At 33.0% G+C, this 23,362-nt stretch overlaps 2 protein-coding genes across 5 annotated transcripts; both read left to right on the forward strand.

Moving 5' to 3' along the window:
• On the forward strand, positions 1–19,838 carry LOC105340341 (endoplasmic reticulum membrane-associated RNA degradation protein). Of its 4 annotated transcripts, none has more exons than XM_066088696.1 (17): positions 1–505; positions 1,660–1,820; positions 2,160–2,261; positions 5,005–5,097; positions 5,693–5,790; positions 7,027–7,157; positions 7,480–7,691; positions 7,845–7,874; positions 8,120–8,188; positions 8,919–9,086; positions 11,145–11,225; positions 11,472–11,542; positions 12,388–12,525; positions 12,645–12,747; positions 15,226–15,419; positions 18,766–18,866; positions 19,675–19,838. In XM_066088696.1, exons 1-16 carry the CDS (start codon positions 352–354, stop codon positions 18,863–18,865), a joined length of 1,905 nt encoding a protein of 634 aa, XP_065944768.1. In that variant the 5' UTR covers positions 1–351; the 3' UTR covers position 18,866; positions 19,675–19,838. The 4 variants fall into 4 exon arrangements, with proteins under 4 accessions (XP_065944768.1, XP_065944766.1, XP_065944767.1 ...); XM_066088694.1 differs by having other exon boundaries at positions 18,766–18,861; XM_066088698.1 differs by lacking the exon at positions 1–505 and adding an exon at positions 2,022–2,061 and having other exon boundaries at positions 1,703–1,820; positions 18,766–18,861.
• LOC105340342 (trace amine-associated receptor 9-like) lies at positions 19,700–22,833 on the forward strand. The gene is made up of 2 exons (XM_011446346.4): positions 19,700–19,838; positions 20,921–22,833. Exon 2 carries the CDS (start codon positions 20,939–20,941, stop codon positions 22,217–22,219), a length of 1,281 nt encoding a protein of 426 aa, XP_011444648.2. The 5' UTR covers positions 19,700–19,838; positions 20,921–20,938; the 3' UTR covers positions 22,220–22,833.
• Positions 22,834–23,362: the final 529 nt, after the last annotated feature.

Here is a 23,362-nt window from a genome sequence, read left to right on the forward strand (position 1 = left end):
AATTTCCCATATGTTCCGAATGGTTTTCCGAATGTTCTCAGTTCTGATTGCAAAAGGGTTTCATCACTGTAATGATCACAGGTTCTCCTGGCTCTCCTGTCATCATAGTTATGCATATTGTTATAAGGCCTAAACGCCAAAACAACACATGTCTTTAAGTATATTGAAAACTGTACTGTAAAAGATGACAGACCCAAAATCGAACTTTGGATACATCTGAGCACCTGTCCCGTTACTAACCATGCAAACATTCCCAAACTTAGTTTAGACAAAAGTTTATCAGTTTATATCTGCCATTTGATATTGAATAAACAGTGATACAGAATTTTTTAGACCTTTTGAAGTCAGCCTATGGAAAGTTTACAACTGAAAACATGCCTCTCTCCAAAAGTTCACTCTTTGATAGTGGAGGTTGGAAGAAGCAGAAAGAAGGTGGAGGAAGGAGTGTCCTGTTTAACCTCAGAGGGCTTCATCCATTGGGAACAAGCACGCTGTTACCTCTCAGGTATCCTCATAAACATGTATATATTACATGGAAGTACAGTAAGATTCTTTGATTTATATATATATTTATACACTCTTCCAATTTGGTTCTGATCGAATTATTTTATCTGCTAAATGTTCCAATTTTTTATTCCGCCATTACTACATAAGCTGTATCGAAGTATTTTCATATAAACTGTAATTCTGTATATAGACTGTATATTGGTTTTGGTAGCTGAGTGGTAGAGCTTGACCAGACTAGAGTTGCAGGGGTCCCAGGCTCCATTCCCAGTCCAGCCATATATTTTCAATGTATTTTAAATCTCTCATTCTTCTTTTCCTACTACACAAACCAACTAGCCGTAAAAGTTGTAAACTTCCATCTAAAATTACACCTCCAGAAATTTTAATCTTTTTTATAATAGAAATATTCAAAGAAAATGAATAAAACTTTATTATTTTTGTTTTGTTACACAAAAATACAAAATGTGCACACACCATGAAAGTGTATATAGTGGTTATATAAAAAAATAAAAATAAATTTGTCCCCTTAGTGCTAGAGTTAATTCACCCTAAATTTTATGCATCATTTTTAATACTATATAATACTTATATGCAAACTTCAGAAACATTTTTGGAAAATGTGAGGGGTTTTATTTATCAATATTTTTTATAATCAAAGATAAATGATATTCTAAAACCTTTCTTGCTTTATTGTTGGTGATTGCCACAGTTCTAGTACCCGTACAAACATACCTGCCTCTACATTGGGGCAAATGTTTAACAGGGCAAAATCACCTGATATCCTTTTAAATGTTGTTTGTTTTGTATTTTAAACAGATTTTGCATGTACATGTACATTATCTTCTCAATAAAAAATGTCTCTTTTAATGATTAACATAACAAGAGTAAATTGTATGTGATATGATATTTTTGAATAACTGAAAAAAAAATTATATTGGTTATTCATAATACAGGTACATGTATTACTTAAGTGGGTGAATGCAGATTTATTTTTCATATTTCTTTTACTTCATACCTTTTTAATTGTGACAAGCATATGAAATGCTCACCATGTGTGCTCACTGCCATATTTAAAATGATATGCATTGTTTTAACTTATTTTTTTATTAGATATAATCAAATTTTTGCCTGATAATGATTTTAAATTCCTAGAAATGACAATAACTGATGGCTATGACTACTTTCTGTCCTGTGTGGAGTCTTTGTCTCCAGTATTCTTTGAAGTGGAGGGGCACCTGTTGTCAAAGCAACAGGAAGAAATTTGGATGAAGCACAAGATTTACCTTGAATGGATACCAGAGCCTCATCTTTCTGTAAGTGCATGTATTTGTAAGTGAATTAAGATCCCTTTGTCCGAGTTGTGGCCATTTTTTGGGATAATTGTACAGATATCAATGGTCATGGCTATTATCGTCATGTAACATTCCCCATTAGTGAATTATAAGACTGTATGAGTGCAAACAATTAATTTTGTGAAGGTGGCATTATCAAGAATTTATGTCATGTGTTTTAAGAATATGCAAAGAAGATTGATATTGGTGGTACATGAACCAGGTATTTACTTTTAAATTTGATAAATGCATTAGAATGACATTCTTTTACGTGAAAAATATTGCTATTGAGATTTTTTCATGACTGCACATGATTTACAGACAGTAGAAGATTCTCTGAACTTTCTGAACTCACCTAATCCGTCCCACCATATCCTAGCTCTACAGCTGATGTCGTCCATTCTAGAGAGAACACTGGGTGATGTATGTATCAGTAATGCTGATTAAAGTACTACATCTAATAAGATTATTCACTTGTCTTCACACTTATTTGTTAAATTTTTGCTACTTTGATGTTTTTCCTATCAATATCTAGTTGACAACTCGAGTTGAATCTCAAAATAAACTGTGTGGCAAAATTTGGCAGAACTCACACACTCTTGGATTTGACAATTCGGAAAAATTATAGTTATTTATTCCAGAGAGAGTTATTTCTCTTATTAGAGAGGGGTATACCCTAAATCATGTTAAAATTTTATGTCTTGTTTTATTTATATGATGACGTGTAAACTTGTGGGACACTTAAGAGGGCTCAATGATCGTGGCCATTTTTAAAATGTATTGATCTTCAGAATCTTTAGAAGAAGAGCTCTATATTAAAATTTAGGAAAATGCTCAAATTTATAAAGAAAAAATTATGGACTTTTTCATTACTATATAGTTGTTTACAGCTAAACAAACCCTATCTTAAAATTTGAGGTAGATCTGATGGTTACTTTGTTGACTCCTTAACCCTCTCCCCATGAATATCCCCGAGTACCCAAACTGTCACTATATTAAAGCAGAAAACATCTGGCATTGCTCTGCAATTAATTTTTTTTTTAAACAATCCCTGAATATAACCTGAAACATTCTAAAAATCAATAACAGAAAGATTTTTTAATTGAAATAATAACCCCAATGAATACGACGTTTATTGCACAGTATCATAAATGTGCTGATTAAATTAACTTCTTCACACACACCCTCAATGATTTGTGAAGGAATAAAAAAAAATTAACAGTAACTGTTTAGTTTTAAACAAAATTTATATCTAGGCCAATTAAGTTATAATACGTAAAAAAAATTAAACAATTCAAATGGTATTTTACTTATTATATTGAAATTAAATGATCTCAAGAATAAAACTTTAGGCCCAAGTTAAAAACACCCGTAAATGACCTTATCAGAACAAGGAATGCCTTTTAATTTATGTCCTTACTTTTTTCAAATATTTTAAATCTTTAATCAATATATTAATAAATAATTTGTTAATTTATTACATTTTTTTATAAATATATAGCATATATTTTATAGTGATAAATCATGGCTATTATGTATAGGCAAAAATTCGCAGCTTCAGCGATATAAGGTATGATATGTTATTAATTAATCTCTGTTAATCAAACGTAATAATAAGACCTTAATATGGAGCTGTGATGATCTGTCTTATCAATGGCCAAGTTTAATGGACTCTGGTTTGTGGGTGTGTGTGTGCATGGTGACGCATACAAGATGCCAGCTGTATGAACTTTTTTGTGTATCATATACATGTACATGTATAATGATCCGTACATGTCATCCAATCTATTTTTATATAGCATCAAAGACTAAACTCATATGCAATATTATATCTTAATGAGTGTTAAAATCAATAAAGTTTCTAAATCTAGAAATGGAAAGAAAATGATTGGGGGGATTGTTCCCAGTATAAAGTGTAAGGGTATTGACAGAGTTTTTATTTCCTTTATCCGATCATGCAAGGTTCATATGTGCGATAATTAAAACAGACTGAAAATAGGATGGAATGTTTTAAAAATCTTCTGCTCAAGAACCAAGTAGCCTGCATATCCAAACTTTTACATATACCAGCCGTATATCTTTTTGGTAGAATTGAATTTGTTCAAATTTGCAGTATCACTCCAAGGGGCCAGGAATGGGCCCTAATGGGGGTTTAAAGACTGTCAGAAATAAAAAGAAAACAACTTGAAATTTATTCCTCTGAAGAACATGAATTTGTGAAGTATAATGTAGTGGTAGGCTAGTATACAGAATTTTTACTTTAGTCATGCTGTTGTTCTTGTGGGTCTGCAAACAGAGGTTCAAAATATTACGGGGATCGGGGTGGTAGGTTAAATTTTAGGAAATCAATGTATAGAATAGAATCTATAAAAATGGGATGTATTAATTTTAATCTTACCATATACTTAGCAATTTAACTAACACATGCTGAAAGCGTGTACTGTTACATGTTAATCCAATAAATGTGCACCATGAATTGTTGCTTAGATGTACTGGTACATGCCTCCAATCACTACTGACTAAAACAAAATCATTTCCACTACTTTGAATGTAACAAGAAGTGGGACTCAAAGTTGTAAATCAGAATAAAGTCAGATAGACCTCATGATTGAGTGTGTAAATCAAATTTCAACAGTGGACACTCGGTCAGCATTTGTGGACTCAAAGCAAACCCAGAGCAAACTTAAGGCTAACATGGAGTGGACCCAAAACAATCTAAATTTTTGTAGAGCAGACCCCAAGCAAAGATGACAGAGTGTTTGCTTTGTGGGTGGGGTCTGGACTGGTGTTACGAACTCTGTCCTGTCAGTGTTGTGTCTTAAACCATTGTATCCCATAATTAATGCTTAATAAATTCAGCTTATAATCAGCTAGCATAATGACTGATAACCTTTACAAACTTAAATTGGCTTAAGAAGTATTTGTTAAGAAAATGATTATGTAATGGGAAATTTATCTGATTTAACTAAGCATGGATTCAAAAAACTTTGTGAGAAAACAATCACAAAAATGTTGATGTGTACTTTTCCTGTAGAGTTACAGATCTGCAGGTAAAGTGATTGTTAGATAAATGAACCTAATTACTTGGCGTATCCAACAACTTTGTATTTCATGCTTAGTTTCTTAATCACTGGTTTCCTTCTTATTTGGTTTTGTACATGTATAGGTTTTTGAAAATGAAAGTTCCTCTCAATGCCCTTCCCTTTTGAAAGACATTCTTAACTCAGAGGAGATAAACCAAGTGTTTGGAAAACATGTGGTAAGTGTAAGTTTTTGAATAATACCTATTCATTATGAAAGAAAATCTTTGCAACTGTGTTAAAAAAATCCACTAGGAAGAAGATAAGACTGTGAATAAGTCTTTCTAAATTCTTCTGAAGTAGAGAATATAACTGTATTTATAACTGAAAGCAATCTTGCCAACTTGCAATGGCCGCTGTAGCATATATACTTAAAATATGAATTAATTTGTTTTATTAGAACCATTTTAACAAGACCTTGGACTTTCAGTTGGACAAAGCTATCTATTTCTTGCGTCAAAACAAAAATGACGCAGTTTCAAGCGAAATATGCACTGATTGGATAGTGTTAGCTAAAAAACCAGACAAATCTTATTGATTTCAAAGAGCCATGGGTGCGTGGCCAGCAGTGAAATAGACAGGCCTCGTCACATTGCAGTTTGATACAACTACCCAAAGTCCAAGCTCTTGTTAAAATGGTTCTACTATAAGGTCCATGTACTTAATTCATATCAACCTGTTAAAACAAAATTGAAAAATGATTCCTTGAAATAAAGAAGTACCTCTTTATTGTTTTGCCAGGAATAATAATTTTTCCATCACTCTTTTAAATAGGTACAGATTTTGCGAGCGTTGATGGGCCCACCGACATCGCTGAACCTGAGGAATGTAGTGTGGCATGGATTTCCTAACATTGGGGAAATACCAAGGAGGTTAGACAGGGCATTCTATCTTACTAATATTGGGAATTCTTAATACAATGCCAATCTAATACATTACTGTGGAATCATTTCAATTCGTTGGGGCCAATTTTCTGGATTTTATTGGTTCGTGGGGACATACCGGTTATTTCTAGGATCTCTTCGTTTTCAGTTTTATTAAGAAAGTACAAACTCAGTGTCTTTATTCGTTGATGATGTAAATTCGTGAGGAAGGGATACCCACAGAATCCACGAAAATTGATCACAATTATTTCTAATGATTCCACAGTAATCCATAATAATTTACAAATATGAGGTTCATAGAAAAAATATTGTCATCTGAATGTAGTTCCATCTGCAGCACATCATTTTATCCGATAAAGAAATTCAAGATCAACATTATAAAATTATTTTACAGATTAGATAATTTATCCATTGATGATGTCCTATTTGAAATCTCTGGTAGTCTGACTGTTAATTAAAATACCTTATAATCAAACATTTTGAAAAGTGTCCCTCATAATATGAAAATAAAAATTATTAATTCCTTGTATTCTGACAATCTTATGGGAATCCTGTGTACTGTAGATTCCTTTTTAAACGGGAATTAATATCTGCATTAAACTGTGAGAAGCGCATCTCGCAAATTTTAAAACCTTGCCTTTATATTTTGGACACATGTATTCTACTTAAAACTATGATAAAATTTTGGCATTTGCAATTTTATTTTCTGGCGATTTGATGGAGACAGCCAAATGTTGGAATTGCGTAAAATATGGAATCTACAGTAATCTGATTGTATGATGTGAATCCCTATAGTTAGTAATTGACAATTAATAGAATGGGAGTCTCTTAATTGTATTATGGCAATATAAGGGAATCTCTTATTAAATCTTGGAATAAAATGGTAATCCTTAGCAATTGACAATATTGGAAATCCTTTGTAATCTGATATTGAGAATTCTCTTTTATCTGAGAAGGAATAACCTACAAATTAAAAATGAAATGTGTAGCAGGTTAATATGATTAGATTATTTAGCATGCTTATGATAATATCCAATGATAATATCCAATGGTGTTTTTTGAAAATTCCCAGTATTAATCTTCAATTATACTAAAAGTAAAAATTGATGGCAATTGCAAATTTGAATGATAATACTCATTTGTAAACCATACAGTGTCATTAAGTACATGATTTGAAGATTTAAAATGTGCATGTGTTCATTAGCTGACAACTCTCCATTTTAGATATGGATGTTTTCTTTACCTTACCCTTCCAAGCTTGGGTAAAATCTTAGATGAGAAGGGGAAGGGTATACAGACCCATAGACAGCTGATGAAGCTCAGTCTCAACGTGGATAATACATGTGATATTCCTGGTAAGCATGGTAAATAATATAACCTGTCTATATTTCTTTATATTGCTTAATTAAATTACACAAGTGTAGAATTCTGCCATTCCACAATTTTGTATGTAAAACAGAAAATTGCAAGCAAAACAAAGTTTGTTTAATTAAGAAATGAACTCAATGTCAACCAAAGTTATACGAATATAACCTGGGTTGAGGCAGTTTGGGCTTTATAATTCGCAAAGCGGATTATAAAAAAACGTAAATTGCTCCAAACCAGGTTATACGAGTATAACTTGGGTAGATATTGAGTTCATTTCTTAATTAAACAAACTTTGTCTCTTTTATTAAGACTTGATCCCACAAATTCCACTGGTGAAGGAGTTGATTGAGGTCACGCAACCATTCCACAGCCGGCAGGCATTGTTACAGTGCTCGCTCGAGTTGATGGCGGAGAGGCGGTATACATATGCAGTCGCCTTGTTACTTCCTCAGCTAGAACACATTTTACGACTGATGTTTGCCTCAGTCAACAACTGCTCAGAGCGAGTTCTTACAGCCGAGGTCAGACATTGAATAGGAAATATACATATACATTAATTTTCCTAAATTTATTGTACTCGTTGTTTTATATGAAATCCCAGCCTCTAAGAAATATTCTTTTTTCTTTACTGATAGTCTTGTGAAAATTCAGTGGTTTTCATTCCTTAATTTCAGTCAGATACATTGTACACAACACTGGATGAGGTAAGAGGTCTCCTTACTTACTGATTCATGTCAGATATAAAAGTAAACTTCTTATTAATAAAAAGGAAATGTACAGTTGTGAATGTTAACCCATTGGAAAATCTATCATTTGAGTTTTCTCATTAATAATTTTATAAAAACGTGTAGTTTACAAGAAAAAAATCATCTAGTATTATATAAAGACTCTTTTCTCCTGATATCTGTAATGCATACCTCAATTATTATTGAATTTCATTTCAATTCAGATTTTTGAAAAATACTTGCCAAATGGAGATGTAAACAAAATTTCTGAGGCACTTGGAGAAAGCCTCATGGTGGGTGCATGTATTTTATCCTCAAAAATTAAATTCTGAAATTTAATAATTGCATAATTTATTTTCATTGAGTGTGAATTTTAACCAGAATGTTATTTTACGAATGTTTTGTGATGAATTGCTTAAAGTTAAAATTTAATTATTTTCGAGGAGTGCACCTTAACAGTTCAATTATCTGAGATTAATTTTAACATATAATGCTTGAGTCTCTGATTCAGTAATCATCACTTAACAATAAAATGCCTTTTTTGGTGATTCATGCAGGATATGAAGGTACTATGGGATGACATTGCAGAATGTAAATTTTTTCTGTGATTTTAGTCCGCATTAATCATAAAAGATGGTGTTTTATTTTTTATATTTACATCTTTCTTGTAATAAATAATTGAATAAATCATAAGTAGTAGGTAAAATTAAGTAAATTTTTGTTAATGTACATCAGTACGTTAGATAACAGAAATAGCCAAATCTTCATATATGGGAAATTGAGTCTGGCATCATCATGATTATTTCTGGCAGTCCGAGATTTTTCTTAGGTTGCTGAAGGTCTTAACTAATTGATAAACTGGTTAGAAGCCAATCATATAGATTTCAGCCTTGTCAGTTTCTATTGCTCTGTGAATTACAATATTGGTTTGATTATGAAATATAGGAGAAAATACACAGTGAATGTAAAGATATGGCTATAAATGCTTCGTTGTCTCATCCAAGATTTGTGGTAATTTTGAAGGATTTGTTGTTTGACCTCATGATCTACCCTGAGGGACCTAGGGTTCGAGACAAGGTCAGCCATGGAGAGGCCAACTTACAGGATATCCCAGAATCCTTGGCCCTTGCTGTTCTTGTTGCTGTGGTAATGGTCATGTGGAAATGTTCAGAATTTACAACTTCCAATGAGGTAGGCTCATATTATTTTGTCGTTATGTAAAAATCTAAACATGGATAAGAGGCTGGGTTTTTTTTCAAGCTGGTGAAAATTTTATAATTAAAGCTGTCCATTCAGTTGCCAGTTTTTATTTTGGCTTTTGAGGCCATTCTTATTCTAATGTGCATGAATTTGTACCTGTTTATATAATCATGCAAGTATTTTTATCATTTTGAAACAAAAACAGTTTTAAAATTTTCTAAATAAACAAATAGACTTGTTAATAGTAAAGTTAGTAATTATTGGTTAACCAAAATCGCTGATAAGCAGTACATGTAAAATTATTTTGGTATAAATGTCAGATGATGTGATGTCAATGAAGGTTGAATGTTTAAAAGCTAGAACAGAATTGAGTAACCCTCTTTAGTTCTTAAATCTGGATTTTTTTAAAGTGCCCACAGCGAGAGTTTCTGTTTGCCCCTGGGGATGAGGGATGGGAGGTTGTTTTAAATAAAACATGTATACTAGCCACCTTGTTTTAGTTTATCTATGAAAACATATACACTTAAAACCTTTCTTGAAAGTTAACAAATAGCAGGGAATTATTTTCTATCAGAGTCTTAATTGCACCTTTTGAATGTCAGGTCATGCACTTTATTATGATCTTTAAGTTTTTTCGCTAAAATTATAGGTTTTAAATTCCTTTTTGAAAGATTTCAGGCTGGGAGATGGTTGTCATTACAATATCATAATTTTTCTACTCCAGAATTAAACTTATTACTGTAGTTTCCTAATTAAACATGTGGAATTAATATCTGCGTAAAATCGCGCAAAGCACATCTCGCTTTTATTTTTCAGACTGATTTAAAGTAAATGAAACAATGATAATAATTTGATGTTAATTTTTGATATTCTCACAATTTGATATCGCGATTAATAAGGAATCTACAGTAAATGTATATATGAGACTCCTTTGACAAGTTTGTGTACATATACTCAGGTGGTCATGACCCTATTGGCCTCTTGTTTTACTTTAATCTTTACCTTCATTGTAAGCCTATTTAAAACACCAAATAAGACATTTTGTTGTTTATATTTACTTCTCTCTCTCTATCTCTCTCTCTCTCTCTCCTTAGTTGTCCCTGTAAATTGAGTAAAAGTATGTAAATTAATACATGTGTATTTCATTTATGATACTCAGTAAGTTACTTAGGTGGAATATCCAATGCCTACATATATGGATCAAACAAAACAACTGCAACTGTGGAATCATTAGATTTCGTGGTGGCTCAATTTTCGTGGAAATTGTGGGTACCTCTCATGATGACATCCACGAATTTACATTATCCACGAATTAATAAATTAGGGTTATAAAGTCTATTTCTTCTTGTCGGTTTAAGATAATAAACAAAAGTACGTCTTCACAAACCTGTAAATTTTCAGTAATCCATGAAAATTTCCCCCCACAAATTATAATGAGTCCACAGTGTTTAGAGATCTGAAGTCAGCTAGTGCTTAATATGACTCTACATGGATTAATCCACCCAGCTTGACATGCTATTCAAAATTTAAATGTACAAGATTACTATGAAAAATTATATAGTTCAAAGGTCAAATATTTAATACATATGTAGTAGCAAATCAAAATAACAAACTTTGATTTAATAATGTCTTAGACGGTTCGTTGTACTTTAGCTTGAATGTACACACCTTAATATTTATTTTACAAAACAGTCTTAAGGAAATTGGTGGAATTCAAACATAATCCAGTTAATAGATCCTATGTCAACAAAGTTAAATCATTGTCTCTGATTGTGACAACAATATTGTGCATCTTATTCAGAGCATTGTACTTTTCATTGCTTCTGAGTACAATATATCTTATCAGATTGGACGTCTAGTCTAATTGTTTTTCTTTGTGTATATAACTACAATGTTGATTAAATGTCCTCTCTTGAACCATAATTCCGTTTAAATTGTGCATATTTTCATGGGAGATAAAGCAGCATCATTAAGTTTGGTACCCTGGCAGTGGCCTTCCTGACTTTTGCAAATAAGAAAGTAATTTTCAAAAAAATATTTTTATTTCAGAATGAGTTAATAAAAGATCTAGCCATATTTGAGTCCCTGTACTGCTCTGCATTCCACCCTATGTCAATTATCAAGCAAAAGGTAATGATATACTCAAGTGATCAAACTGTTAATAACTACATTTCAAATTACGTATTCATCCCGTAATTAAATCAAACTTCAATATTTGATCATGCATAGCAAAAGAAAATGCAATTAGATGGATAAAGAATGAATGTGATTCATTATTTTATATGAAATTCAATCTGCATTACAGACATCTTAATCATGGTAAAGTAAGGAAAACTGTTGGGTTTTAATTTCAAGATTAAGTCTTTGTTATTTTAGATAGTACAAATATTGGATATTGTTGCCAAGTTACCTGATGCCATGCAGTATGATGAAACTTTATCTTTAAAGTAAGTATAATATAGAATAAGTCAACATAAAAATTAAAATCCCCAGAGTTTGAAAATCAGTGCATGAGCTTGATATTTTAATGTTCGTTGTAACAGTTAAAGTCTCTATCTTGAAGAGTTCACTTTATAAAAAAAATCAGAAATAGAATATGTCATAATGACAAAATAATCTAAATTTAAAACATGAATTTTTACGTTGACAAAGCTTCAAATATTGATGTCATGATAATTTATTCACAATCCCTCATTTCAATATTGACTGCTAGGTTTACAAAATCAAATCAAGAGGTTTTGCATATTTTCAATAGGATTAACGCTCAGGATTGGCACCTTTTTGGCAGATTATTCCCTGACAAGTATTCAGATTATTAGCAAGTTCTTGATAGTATGGGAAAGTAGAACTTCAGCCAAACTTTGATATTTCGAACATTGATATTTGGAATACCATTGATATCAGTTGAAGTCCCAAACACTCTGTAATTCTTTATGTATTTCAACCCAAATATCTCAAATTCTTTCATATCTTGAAGTTTTACCTAATTCAGATGAGTTTGAGAAAATTAGGTTTTACTGTATCAATTCTGATTAATAATATAAACAAAAGTAAACTAAAACTGTGAAAGTGGAAACTGTCATTGTGATTCACACTAATTCAATTAACAACAAGGGGAAATATACACATATGTCTAAGATACTTCTTTTGTTTCAAATCGCAAGAATATAAAATCACAAACATGGAACTTTTAGACTAAATTTTTATAGTTCTCAACTCTCAGAAAATAAAGTGAGATTTTTGAGATGGGTGCTTTTTGTGAATTCACGTGAATATTAATTCCTTCCTCCAGAGTTCTTAGTCCAACATTTGAGCTATGCAAGGAGGACAGAGAAATGTTCGAGGAGATACAGAGTGTTACTGAAGACTTGGTGCTGTTTATTTGTCAGGACTGGGATATTCAGCTGACTCCCGAGGAAATCAACAAATGGTAGAACTAACCATCCATACAGGAATTAACTAACTAAACACTGTACAATCAATGTTTCTTTAAGAAGGTGTTTTATATTTACAAATATATGTAGACCATACATTCATTATGTGGTGCAGTCTTTTTCAGGTGTTTAGTGATGGGAAAGTAATAATCAAGCTTTGTTTGAAGGAGAAACTCTCTACTCTCTATAGATTCAGTGCCAACCAACAAATTTCCCAGGTATTATCATACGAGCATTCATATATGTTAAGTCTACATGTGCTATCAAGTATGATTAATGATGTTTGAAAAAACTTACTGTATTATAAGTCTAGACTTATAGTTATCACCTTTTTAGCTCACCAAGACGAAGTCAGGGGGAGCTTATGCTATACCCCCGGTGTCGGCGTCCAGACCTGGTTAAAGTTTTTGTTGCAGGTCCTGTATCTAAGTTATTACTTGTCCTATCTTCACCAAACTTGCATAGATGATGCATCTGGACCTCCCAATGGACTTGAAAGACTTGGATGCTGAATCAGAATCCTGAATTTCAGATGCTGGAGAAGGTTAAGGTTTTTGGAGCAGGTGCCCTTTGATAGCAATATCTAAGTTACAACTGCTCCTAACTTCACCAAACTTGTATGGATGGTGCTTCTTGTGATACTGATGCACCAGAGAGGCTTGAATGCTGAATCTGAGCCATAGGTTTTGGATACTGGAGGAGGTTAAGCTTTTTAGAGCTGGTTAAAGTTTTTGGAGCAGGTGCCCTATGATGAATATATCTTAGTTATTACTGCTCCTAACGTCACAAACTTGCATGGAAAGTGTGTCTGATACTGATGCACCAGACAGGCTTGAATGCTGAATCTGAGCCATAGGTTTCGGATGCTGGAGAAGGTTAAGGTTTCAAGAGATGGTTAAAGTTTTTGAAACAGGTGCCCTCTGATGATGATATCTTAGTTATTATTGGTCCTAATTTTACCAAACTTGCATGGATCGTAGCTTCAGATGCAAAGCCTGATCTCCATTATCAAGGATGCTAAAAAGTATATCTTAGTTACCGTATTTTTGGCACTATGGATGATGCATCTTATGATACTGATGCACCAGACAGGCTCGAATGCTGAATCTGAGCCATAGGTTTCGGATGCTGGATGAGGTTTAGTTTTATTGGAACAGGTCACATGTTTTATAGATAATAGCTTACATAGTTGATTTAACTATGATATAAATGATTCGTAGAGGAAGCTTCAGATGCAGAGGTTGATCTCCATTATCAAGGATGCTAAAAAAAATCTCCTCACCCAAACCTGCTTGAAAGATGTGTTTGTTGTTAAATGATATAACATGATTCGTATGATATAGTATTGTATTATATGAAACACTTATTAATATGATACAATATAAAACCATATGTTATATTGTAAAAAGTTACATGATACGATATAATATTGTATCAACTTTTTTTTTATTCAATGATATGATATTGTTTCATGATATTGTATATTATGATACAATGTTGTGCAATATAATATTGAATCATTAATATATCATTTTTTCACATGATACTGTTACATATGATATTGCAATATATAAAAAATAAGGATATGATATTGTATATTATATATTGTTATACTTTCATGTTAAATACTGAAATCTGATTGGTTAAGACGCAGTTAATAATATTTACTATTACCCTCAGCGTTAGCAACGCACTTGGCAACGGGTAACATTAAAAAATGTTACATGCGCGAAAATTATGCGCGTACGGTTCGCTGTAGAATTCACGTTATTCCTATATGAAAGCAATAAAATTTTCTTAAAATTTTTAAAAAAGACATTCAGTATAACAAAATAAATAGTGCCTGTTTGGGAGGATAACAGTTGAAATTGACACCCCTCGAAAACCATTGTCAACCTCTGCTTCGCGTCGGTTGACAATGGTTTTCTCGGGGTGTCAATTTCAACTGTTACCCTCCCAAACAGGCACTATTTATATAATATCATATCATACAATATTGTATAATATGATATTGGTTTATAACATATATATTTATATCACATGAAATTGTATAATATGATATTGTTATATATAATATTGTATCATATGATACAATATGTATAATATAATATTGTATTATTTAATATTTAACTAAATCACATGATATTGTATCATGTGATCTAATATCATATTTGATCAAATATGATACAATACAATATCATACTATATTATACAATGTGATATCATGATGTACAATATTGTGATGTTTTGTGTGAGATGATATTGTATCATATAACACTATACAATGTCATATCATGTGTTACAATATCACATCTCATCATTATTTATTATCATATTTTATTGTTTTATTTGATATACATTGTAAGTATGATAGGATGCAATATTGTATTTTATATTATTGTATTAATAAACATTGTATCTTACAATACTGTATGAAATGAACATAATTATGATTATCATACATTTTTATAACAGATGATATACAATATTGTGTCAAAACATATCCATGAATATCCAAGAACAAAATTATGATTTTTATATAATATGATAAAGTTGGTCTCATAAAGGTGATGCCTTATAAAGGTGATGCCTCGTCTGGGTGAGCTTTGTAATCTGTGATTACCTATGTTTAATTAGCATGACGTTGATACAGGTGAAATACAGCTTGTTGATCTGGTCTCTGTTATTGTCGTCAGGCATCTAACAGTCACATCAGTGGACGGACAGGTGCTTGTCTGGCGGAGATTGCTGGTCTGTTGACTCGAGTGTTGACAGAGCTAGAGTGCATGATTGTACAGGTGCTGAGTGCACTAAGGTCAAGACAGGAACAGCTGGAGAAGAGGCTACTCAGATCCAGACAGAGGGACAACCTTATGCGGCTCATCAGAGGGTACAGTTATAACATATGTGTACAAGACTCATCAGGGGGTACAGTTATAACATATGTGTACAAGACTCATCAGGGGGTACAGTTATAACATATGTGTACAAGACTCATCAGGTGGTACAGTTATAACATATATGTACAAGACTCATTAGGGGGTACAGTTATAACATATGTTTCCAACAGGTTGTACAAATATTACGTACAGTACAGCTTTTACATTACACGTTACTCAGAGGTTACAACTATTACATATACATATCATGTTACTCAGGGGTACAGATATATATATATATATATATATTATATATATATATATATATATATATATATATATATATATATATATATATATATATATATATATATATATATATATATATATATATATATATATATATATATATATATATATATATAAACACACACACACAGACACACAGCCTACTCCGGATATATTGAAATTCAGGGGACCATGCAAATTATTTCAATATATCCGTATTTCAATATAAGCGAAATTGACTGATGTGAAGCCGCCATTTTTGAAAGTTCAATCCCGATGTAAGCATAGAAAACCAAACCCGAACAAATTATTAGATCATCATTTATCTATTACAATAAACGGATTACATGGAACATTAGTCTTTGAAAGTTTGATTAAAATTATATCCGAAAGTTTTGTAAGTTTCGTTTTGTTACTATCTTAAACCTCATCATAATCTCGGATCGCATTCCTTTACGTTTTAGAAAAACGTTAGAGAAAAATCACCACATTCAAACGCTTCAAATATTGCTGAACGCTGCTTGTATATCATCGTCAGTGTACACGCGATAATCTCAAAATCCTTAGCTATTTCGAATTTAGGCTTTGTTCTTTCATCAACAGCCATAACTTGTTTGTATTTAGCGTCCGGAGATAAGGTCTTTATTTTCCGTGGGGTTTCCATATTACGTCTAGCCTCAATACATCCGTATTCGTAAAAACAAAAAATTAAACAGTGAATAAATTTTACTTTTTGATAAAAGTATAAAAACACACATGAAGAGAACTTATCAATTCACACCTTTGTATATCAACCGGTCAGTCTGGCACAATTACTGTCACCAACCGTGACGACAGCCGCCAGGGAGAACTTCAATATAACCGTTATAAAAACAACTAATTATCACCTTTGGGGACCGACCAGTGGCTTCAATATAAGCGATATTTCAAAATAACCGATTTCATTATATCCGTGAAATCAATGCAAAGAATATGAGAGGTAAAAACTGGGGATTTATTTCTATTTCAAAATAAGCGGAATTTCAAAATAAGCGAGTTCAATATAAGTGGAGTAAGCTGTGTGTGTGTGTGTGTGTGTGTGTGTATATATATATATATATATATATATATATATATATATATATATATATATATATATATATATATATATATATATATGTTGTTTTTGTAAAATCTTTATGTAAGTCTATTATGTAAGTCTTAGACCTACATAAAGATTTTAAAATACCAACTCATGAGATATTTACATTTACATTAGACCCCCGCTCTGCAGCAGACCTTTAGAAATCAATCTATTAATTCATCTGTCTGTTCTGTTTATCCACCTGTCCATCCAGTATCATGTACCTGAAGTATAGGATCTCTTTCCTTGACCCAGTCTTAGTCTTTCCAATACATGTACTTTATCCAAGATTGCTCATATGTCAAGTGTGTTCAGTGAACTTGATTCAACTTTCTAGTTTAACGGTCAAATTCAAAGCAGATACCCGAGTAAAAATTCTTGTCTGGAGCATATTTTCTCTTCCTTTTACCCCAAATCAACCCAAAAAGTGCTGTTTCAGTTAGTTAAGGATGTGCAGTAACTTGAACCAAACATTCTTGCTCAAAATGTCAAAGAACTGCGAACGCTAACGCCCGTTTCCCGCCTACATTTTACATCCAAATATTTCGGAATTTCTGTCAGATATTCAAAAACTAAGTTTTCAACTAAAAAGTATTATCAAATCCTAATCAATTTATATAAAAGTAAAATTTTTAATCGAATTATTTATTTTTAAACAAAAGTTTTGGTAACGCGGGGTCTTAAAATTTTTTTCATTGAAATCGGTCTTTATGAGTGAGGAAAATATTATTTAGCAGCCAATACTTGCATAAAAAGTTAATAGTAACATATTTACGATATATATATTAAAGTAAAATTTCATTTGAATTCATATCTGTTAATTATTTTTCGAAAATTTACAAAGCAAAATTCTTTTTTTGGAATGTATTTCGGTCTGTAGACATTATATGTTTCCCCCCCTCCCCCCCCCCCCCCCCCTGTGAAACAACAAACCCTTTGGTAAAAATATGCTAAATAACAATAATTATAACCCCTCAAAAGGAATTTTTGTTTCACTGGGGGGGGGGGGGGGGGGGAGATGTTTTAAAAAACATTTCCGTTTTCTGTTATTTTCTATTATGAAATGAGCTATTTAACCCAAAATACAAAGTTATCTCTCTTCGTTTGATCAAATAATTTATATATAATGAAAATATACATAAATGTTTACATTTTTATAAAAAAATTACTTTAATTAGACAACTTTCAAAAAATGACTTTCAGTTAGGCGGCTAGACAATGCTATCGTTCGCAGTCCTTCAAAACTGTTCTCTGTGTAAAATCTGTGTCCAGAGCATATTTGCTGTCCCATTGACCCAATATTGTCCATACCCAAAGAGCACTCCTTTGTAAATGGTTCACAGAGACCTTAGGCCTATGTCAAGGTCCAATGTTAGATTCGAATTTCGAAAATCTTTGTTTTGAGCATAGTCGCCACGTATACCACAACATATGGGGTGTATTCTATGTTGTACATGGAGTGTATGGTCTCGAAGCAGCGGAAAGGAGGTCAAGCGACCATTTTTGTTTATTTTCTATATTTATGAACTTAGTTTACTGGTCAGAATGTGCTTACGAAAGAAAGCATTTATTTTGTTATTTTGGATTAAATAGTCGCATGTGATTCCATCGTGCATGTTCTAGATTTCTCAAACACCTCAACACAATTTGGACAGTCAGAGCAAATTTGACTGTGTGTCTGTGTGTGCTAAGTACTTTCAGTCACAATATAAGGTTAAGGTCAAAGCATAGCACTTTTAACAAACGTTCTGTTGATCCTTTGCTAGAAGTAAAGCCCTTTGATATGGTCATTGTCTCATTGATATCTGGTTTTGATTATTGTAATGTAGTTTAATTCAAATTTTCAGTTCAAACATATGACTATAACTGTCATTATTGTTGATTTTTTTCAAAGATTTCTATAAAATGATGTAAAATGATGTTTGATAGAACCCTCTATTGTACAGCTGTCCATTCTTTCACCACTGTGTACACTTCGTATTGCTGGTCTGTTCCTGGAAGCTGCTTACTCTAAACAAGCAGACAGGTCCCAAACTTATCAGGTAAAGTAAGTCACAAAGTATTCAGAAGTAGAATACTCCTCTCAATGTTTCTAAGCAGTCATACTCATTATAGCTACTTGATCAGATATTTGGCCAATATTGTATCTAATGATTTATTGTATAAATTTCTATTTAAACAAAAATCAAATTTTTATGAAATTTCACAAATAGAATTGCTTTATATTTATTAAAAAAAAATAAATTTGAAGTAAGTAGAATTAAGTAATGGGTTACTCACACAGAATATGCACAAACAAATCAAAGTTTGGGTCTACATTGTAAAAGACTTGCACTAATGCTATTTCAATAGACTGATACATGTGCTTTTAATTAAGTTAATGATTCTATTTGCTTTTTGCCATTTTAAGTTATTATTTAATTAATTATCATCCTATCCAAATATGTTTTTTTAATTTTAGATCAATTCTTCTGTTATTCTGGTTAATTTCTGGCTATCTAATTGGCTGATATCCAACTTTAAATAGATTTAGAATTTCCAAAATGCTACAATTAGTTTTCCAATGAAAGTCTTGCTTTCTTACTTTGTTTTGGGGAAGTTCATCAATAAGTTAAAAGTTGAAATATTTTCCTTACTTGAAGGCTTAGATTTGATACTGCATCAGTTGATTGCATAGATAAATAGAGTATACTGTAGGTCATCTACGCTATACTGTAGGTCATCTACGCTAGCCAAGGGTTCATGATCCACTCGGCTCCTCTACTCTCTCTGTAGTGGAGCAGAGTGGATCGTAAACCCTTGGCTAGCGAAGATAACTGTAGGTAATTTGTTTGGTTTCTTTGTTGTTTTTTCAGGTTTCTGAAGCAGCTTCTACAGTTTGTCGAAAACCTAAGGACATTTACCAGTTCAGACAAAAATAAGTGGACAGAATGTGTGTCCTTGTACAGGGAGTTCATACCCAAGGTCAAGGTCACATTGAGTGATCTTATGAACACACCAACCTCCAGAAAATGAAAAGGTAATAACAGTATGTGACAGGTTTTTGAATGGTCCTACCATCCCTATACAAATAAGAAAATAGTATCTTTTAATTAATTAAATCATGAATATTTTCTATGATACATTTTAGATTAAAATCTCTCTGTTAGAAATTAAAAAAATTCCATATTAGCAGGCTATTTTCTTTCCGTAATGATCAAAATCATTAGTTTATTTGATAATCCAGCTAAATTATTTTAATGTTTAGTTAGAAATATTAAGTTGATATAAATAAAACATATTACTGAATAAATGTATCTTGTTACGAGGCGAGATTTACTGAAATAGGAATACTATGTCAACACCGAGGCAACATTGAGAGTACATGTACTGTATGTAACTTGATCTGAAATTATTTTTACATTTTGTAGCAAGAGCATTACTCTCAGTAATATGGTTTAGTGTTCAGCAAGACTTAAAATTATGTATATGTCCAAATAAAAAATCAATGTGCACTACAAGTATTAATAACCATAAATCTGAAAATTTTCCTAAACTTTCCCAAATTCTGTGTTTGTACATGTATATGAGTTTACGTTTGTTTATACGCATTTGGGTTTTGAGGATTAATTTTTCATGTGCTAAAGGAGACAAAATCAATTTTTTGTCATCTTTCGTACACGCTTCTTGTTCTCTCATCACAAGTAATTCCGTGACACTGGATCTACCCATTGATTTTTGACTTAAGTAAAGACACGAATGATGATTAATGGCACATCTCTGTCGCACACTCCGAATGAAAAACCTACCTGTCGTAAATTTGTGTTAAGACGAAAGCCTGGTATAATGGTTAATGGATAGGAATGAATTTGTAAACAATTACTGCTTATTCGTCTTTAATATTCGTCTTCCAAAAGTTTTAGTTGTCTTTAAAACTTCAGGAGTAATCAGCTGAAGGTGCCAAAATTCCGACCCCGAGTTTTTTGTGCAATAGTATCGAGCAATCCGAAGGTCTGAGTAAACGAGAGTGAAAAGGCCAGTAGGCCATGCTGTACGTAGAAGGAGACGTAGGCATATGTGATAATTAACAGCTATATGGCAATTCTTATCTTTCAAGATTAGTCACTAAGAAGCAAGGCGATGGAGAACGTCTCGTCTTCGGCTGGAGCTCTAGAGAGCCACGCTCCTCACAGTTTCGGCGCCTTTGACTACGGTTACATTGTGATCACGGCGCTCCTGACGCCTTCCGCTCTGTGTTTCAGCACTTTGGTCATCGGGGTCATCGGCAAATTCAAACGACTGCAGACGCCGACGAACTTCTTCATCGCTTCCCTCGCCTCGGCGGATATTTTGGTGGCGTTGATGATTCCACTGTTCACGACGTCGTTACTTCTTCCGGCTAATCTGACCCACGAGCTGATATGTTCCGTCTCCACTCGTCTGCTCATCCTGTCCTGTGGTGCTTCAATTTTGTCTTTGGCAGCTGTGGCTTTTGATCGCTACATTGCTTTAACAAATTCTTTAGAATATGTTCAGATCATGACAAAAAAGAAGACGTTCTCTTTAATAGCTGCTGCCTGGTTTTACTCTGGGCTGGTGGTTTCTATCCCGCTGACTTTCACAGAGGAGAATTCCGGGAAGAGTCTAAAAGCGAAATGTGGATTTGGGCAAATCCATCCGCGAGTTCACCTTCTCTTCGCGAGTATGTTGTTTTTCCCTGCATGTGTGCTCATATTTTTCTGTTATTATAAGATTTTCACCATTGCCAAACATCAAAGTCGAGCTATATATGATCAAGAACAGTCTTTGGCGAATGTCATCCACACCCGGTACGTGAACCGCGACTGTAAGTACGCCAAGACTCTGGCCGTACTGATCCTGGTGTTCATCGTCTTCTGGTTCCCCTTCCAGTTCACTCTTCTTTTGATCGCTCTTTCAGACATTCATGTGAACGACGAAGTATTGAATTTCCTCCTCTTTCTGGCAACATTCAACAGCGTGATGAACCCTTGGCTTTATGCTTACAAGAACACCCACATTCGATCTGCCTTCCGAAAAATTTCTTCATCAGTATCGTCTGCGTTTAGGCAGACCACGCGCCATGATTCTTCGTCAACGCCAGAAGAGCCCTCTGTGTCGTCCGACTACAAACTTAATCAGCCGGACAGTCGGATGGAGCCGGTGGATATTCTACAACAGCTCGATTTAAACTCAGACATGTTTGCGGAAGACTGTTGGGCCTACGAGCCGAAGAAAATGTCCGTCCATTCCGTAGGCTCCACCATAACTCAGAACGGGCGCAAGATCGTGGTACCCAGTCTCGTCATTGAGGACATGGAGGGAACGCCGGAACTCAAGATGCAGAAGACAGAATCAGTGTCAACTCAGGACCAGTCTGTTGACTTCATGATTCATATGTGAACGAGAAGAAACAAGTCTTAGAAAGTAACGGGTCATCTCTATCTTTGGGAAACCAGCCTAATCATTGACATGGAATTCTAGCATGTGTTAGTCTTGAAAATGACAGAATAAATTTTAATTAGAGGGATCAACTCTAAAAACAAATATACTTTTTAATAAACACAAAAGTTCCTATTCTGTTTTTGAACTCAGGACCTCTCGGTCATTAGACTGAAGCTATACCTACTGCACCACAAAAACAAAGTTAACACACATCCACATATTGCGTTGAAATTGCCAAAGACGTGAGGGAGTGCAGCGTACAAATACGTGCAATTCTAAATCTACACCTGCCAAGAAATTAAAGGTTATAACCACTTGGCCACGAAGCTCATATTATGAGCGCAATGCTATAACCTATCTGCCTGTGTAACATTCGATTTAGTACCTACCTGCCTGTGTAACGTTCGATTTAGAGCAGAAAATTAAAAACGTGATTAAAGGTGCATGAACTTGATATAATCTCTCTCTCTCTCTCTCTTTAACTGATGATTACTTTGTTTTGAGAAGTGATTGTTATTTGTTTTTATATGTTATTTGTTTATAAGTGGTGAATATAAATCCCTGAAAACAAGGCATTGTGTTCTTTGTTAGATTTTTTTTGGAAAAAAAAACAGTCTTATGAAAGAAAATGTAAATTCTAAATCACCGCGGTTTCCAAATGTCAATTAACTATAGAGTTATACGACCTCTAAGTGATAAATATAACAACAACACTAACACATCCATGATCCCTGTACGCACACATATACTACATGTAGTAGTCGATAAAAACAAACATGTGACGTTTAGATTTTGCGATGTATAATAAAAATACAGCATATTTACTCTTTGAAAAAAAGAATGATTTTAATATCGTATATTATATTAAACACGTTCACAAATAGCAGAGAAAAATAAATAAATCAAAAATGATTTTATTTCTCAATGGATTGGTAGGTGAATGTCGTCACGGTGCGTCTCTAATTTGTGTAAAAGGAGGTGCCATATAATGTTTTTTTAGGGCGTGATATCCACATCTTGGATTTAATTACTAATCCCTTTGTAAATTCTTAATCTGCATTATCTTTGAGATACATGAGTTTCGTTAATTTTGAGATGATA

The sequence above is a fragment of the Magallana gigas genome, chromosome 6 (genome assembly GCF_963853765.1).
Source record: "Magallana gigas chromosome 6, xbMagGiga1.1, whole genome shotgun sequence".
NCBI classification, from domain to species: domain Eukaryota; kingdom Metazoa; phylum Mollusca; class Bivalvia; order Ostreida; family Ostreidae; genus Magallana; species Magallana gigas.

What these genes read in the sequence shown, in the direction of transcription:
- LOC105340341 (XM_066088694.1), top strand. Translation starts at nt 352, where the DNA reads ATGGAAAGTTTACAACTGAAAACATGCCTCTCTCCAAAAGTTCACTCT. An exon ending in CCCGAGGAAATCAACAAATG is followed by an intron (nt 12,526 to 12,644) that starts GTAGAACTAACC and finishes TATGTGGTGCAG; the next exon opens with TCTTTTTCAGGTGTTTAGTG. An exon ending in CTTATGCGGCTCATCAGAGG is followed by an intron (nt 15,420 to 18,765) that starts GTACAGTTATAA and finishes TCTATTGTACAG; the next exon opens with CTGTCCATTCTTTCACCACT.
- LOC105340342 (XM_011446346.4), top strand. Translation starts at nt 20,939, where the DNA reads ATGGAGAACGTCTCGTCTTCGGCTGGAGCTCTAGAGAGCCACGCTCCT.